The following is a 2,512-nucleotide window of genomic DNA, read 5'->3' as shown; positions in this document are numbered from 1 at the left end:
CTAATTGACAGTTGATATTTTTTCTGTTTTAAGAAAATGATGCGATTATTAGTCCAAAAACTGTTTTGAATCTGAAGCTGCCAAAAGTTTTGAGGAGTTTGACAGATGATAAATGAGTTAATGCTGCAGACGTTTCGCTTTGCTGAAGTGTCAGAACAACGCTCCAAACACTGCAGTACGGTTTCAGCTTAGATGATTATATAAACTCATATGTAATTATTTTTGACTTATAATTACTAATAAAAAACCTTTTTCAGACAAAAGAATTTATGTCAATTGAAGTTCAACAATGAGTGAAGCAGCTCAAGTAAAATGCATTCAGCAAAATCCTCTTTTAGCAGCCTGTCATCATGTGGGGCTGGAAGCTGTTCGGTCCAAATACGTGCGAGGCGTTCTGAGCATGAGGCTCCGGTGTCACATCTGTCGTCATCTCGCCGTCACCGGCTGCATTCTGAGGCTGCTGACTGTAACCAATACTGAATAAGCTGCTGCTGGAGGACGTAAAATTAGCAGCAACACTCTATAAAAACACTCCTGTCACAGTACCAGACGTCCTGGACATAAAGGCCCCAGTCAGTGCTAAAGAATTATTTTTAATATTTTTATTTATTATTTATTTAATAATCCTCTGAACATAAAAACCTGCTGGTGGGTTTTAAAGATTGCCAAAATCAGAGCAGGAAACTGTGAAAGCAGGGAAACAATAGTTGAATTTTCAATTTCCTGATGATTCTTTTAGTAACAAGGTGAGATTTGCTGTTAGAAAATGAACCAAATCTAAGCTTATATTTCTTCAAAATCATTTTATTCTGCATTGTGCCCTTTTGCAAAACAGTTTGCTCTCACCTGTTTCCATCGAGGTGCAGGACTTTAGATTGCAATGAGAAATGAACCTACAGGGAGTAAAAATCTAACAGGAGCAAAAAACCGCTGGACACTAAGGTTCAGAGAATCAGGCGGTACTTGAACTCCTCGTAACCCGTCGCTGGCATGTCATTATAAGCTGCTTGTTAACCAAAGTTTTATAGTAATCAACTTATAATCTACAAACATGTGACATTAGAAAGTGCAGCGTCTCTCCTTCAGCTGGATATTCTGACCACCAAAGGCTGAATAATTCTTTTCTCTCTCAGGCTGTTAAATATGAATGAAGACTCCGTTCATGATGTGTTTTCCATGTAGCTACACGAGGATGTTCTTAACCATAGTCCAACTTAAGCAGAAGGCCGACAGAAGCGCAGCAAGATCACGTTTTAAATTATATTTCTTGAAAAGCTCGACTCAGACATGGTTAGAACTTTTTAAATAGAACTTTCTGCTGCACTAATTTCCCCTGAATCTATCTCCACTTTTTTTTTCAGCGGTGTATAATTAATAGAAAGTGATGCGTTAAGTGTTTTAATGTAATGATTTAATGGCGTCCGGAGGCCGAGGGGACGGATGAATAATGAATGAATGTGTGCCAATTTCATTTTAAATCAGCACTCATTCACACTGCTGATCGGGACGAGTTCACCATTAAAAACTCATTTAAAGAAGAAGAACGTTTCTGTAAGAAGTGAAGTTTTGTTGCTTCTCGACACTTTTCCGACTCTGCTTTACCTGTGTGAGAAGGGCAGTGCATTCTGGGACGGCTCTGCTCTGGCTTCAGGGATCGGAGGAGCTTCTGGTGTGACTCTCTCGTCGTCGGTGCCGTTGATGCTCTCTGAGGTCAGAGGTGACTGCAGATCACCCGGGGCCGACTCCTGATGGGCCAAACAGAAGCAAAATAAAGCAAAGAAATGTAGTTTATGAGACACAATGACACGACTGGTACAAAGTGTTCATGCTCTTAAAAATGAACAGGTTTTCTGCTGACATGTGGCTTCATTATGAGAAAGTCAAATCACAGTTTTCTCTACGTATAGGTCAGATTCAATATATTTTTCTTGTTTTTGTATGTTTTTCCAATAATGTAAAATCTGACAAACTGGTTTTAAAGATACTTTTTTTTTGCTCGAGCTGCTGTGGAGATCACAAGTATTTTTAACAATTTTTTTGCTCCCTGCAGCCACATTTTAGAAGCATGATTTCACATTTTTCTGAGCAAACAGAGTCCCTTTCTCATCTGTCAGTGCTTGACGGTTGTCATTCATGATTGGCAGCAGAGACTGTCTGTTTCTGAGAGCATGAAAAAGGAGAACCAGAGGGTCGTCTGCGAGAGGTATTGTCTGGGAAATTCACAGAGACGAGGAAGACTGATGACAGACTGGCTTATTACACCCAAACAGTAAGAATAAGCTGCAACTGTCCAAGAACACTGCAGGGAAACACCTCGGGGTAGTCTGGGTAAAAAGGGCTGTTGGACTGGAGTCGTGAAAATCATTCCTTCCATTTGTTTTTACCTTCTTTTTACCAGGTTTGTTGACTGACAACACGTTCCTTTTTACAGTGCCACTCTGAGGGGGAATCATTAGGGGGAGCAAAGGAGGTGAAACAGAGTTAAACACAAACCAGCTTCATAAATAAATTG

At 40.0% G+C, this 2,512-nt stretch overlaps 1 protein-coding gene across 1 annotated transcript in view; it reads right to left on the bottom strand.

The window, feature by feature from the left end:
- Positions 1 to 2,512, bottom strand: part of homer1 (homer scaffold protein 1) — a 29,051-nt gene that overhangs the window by 4,509 nt on the left and 22,030 nt on the right. The window contains exon 5 of the mRNA XM_008288576.1: positions 1,603 to 1,745. Within this exon, the coding sequence (XP_008286798.1) occupies positions 1,603 to 1,745 (143 nt within the window). The remainder of the gene's footprint in view (positions 1 to 1,602; positions 1,746 to 2,512) is intronic.

Source organism: Stegastes partitus, unplaced genomic scaffold (assembly GCF_000690725.1).
Source record: "Stegastes partitus isolate 25-593 unplaced genomic scaffold, Stegastes_partitus-1.0.2 Scaffold566, whole genome shotgun sequence".
Classification (NCBI taxonomy): domain Eukaryota; kingdom Metazoa; phylum Chordata; class Actinopteri; family Pomacentridae; genus Stegastes; species Stegastes partitus.
This window is presented reverse-complemented; position numbering and strand designations above follow the sequence as displayed.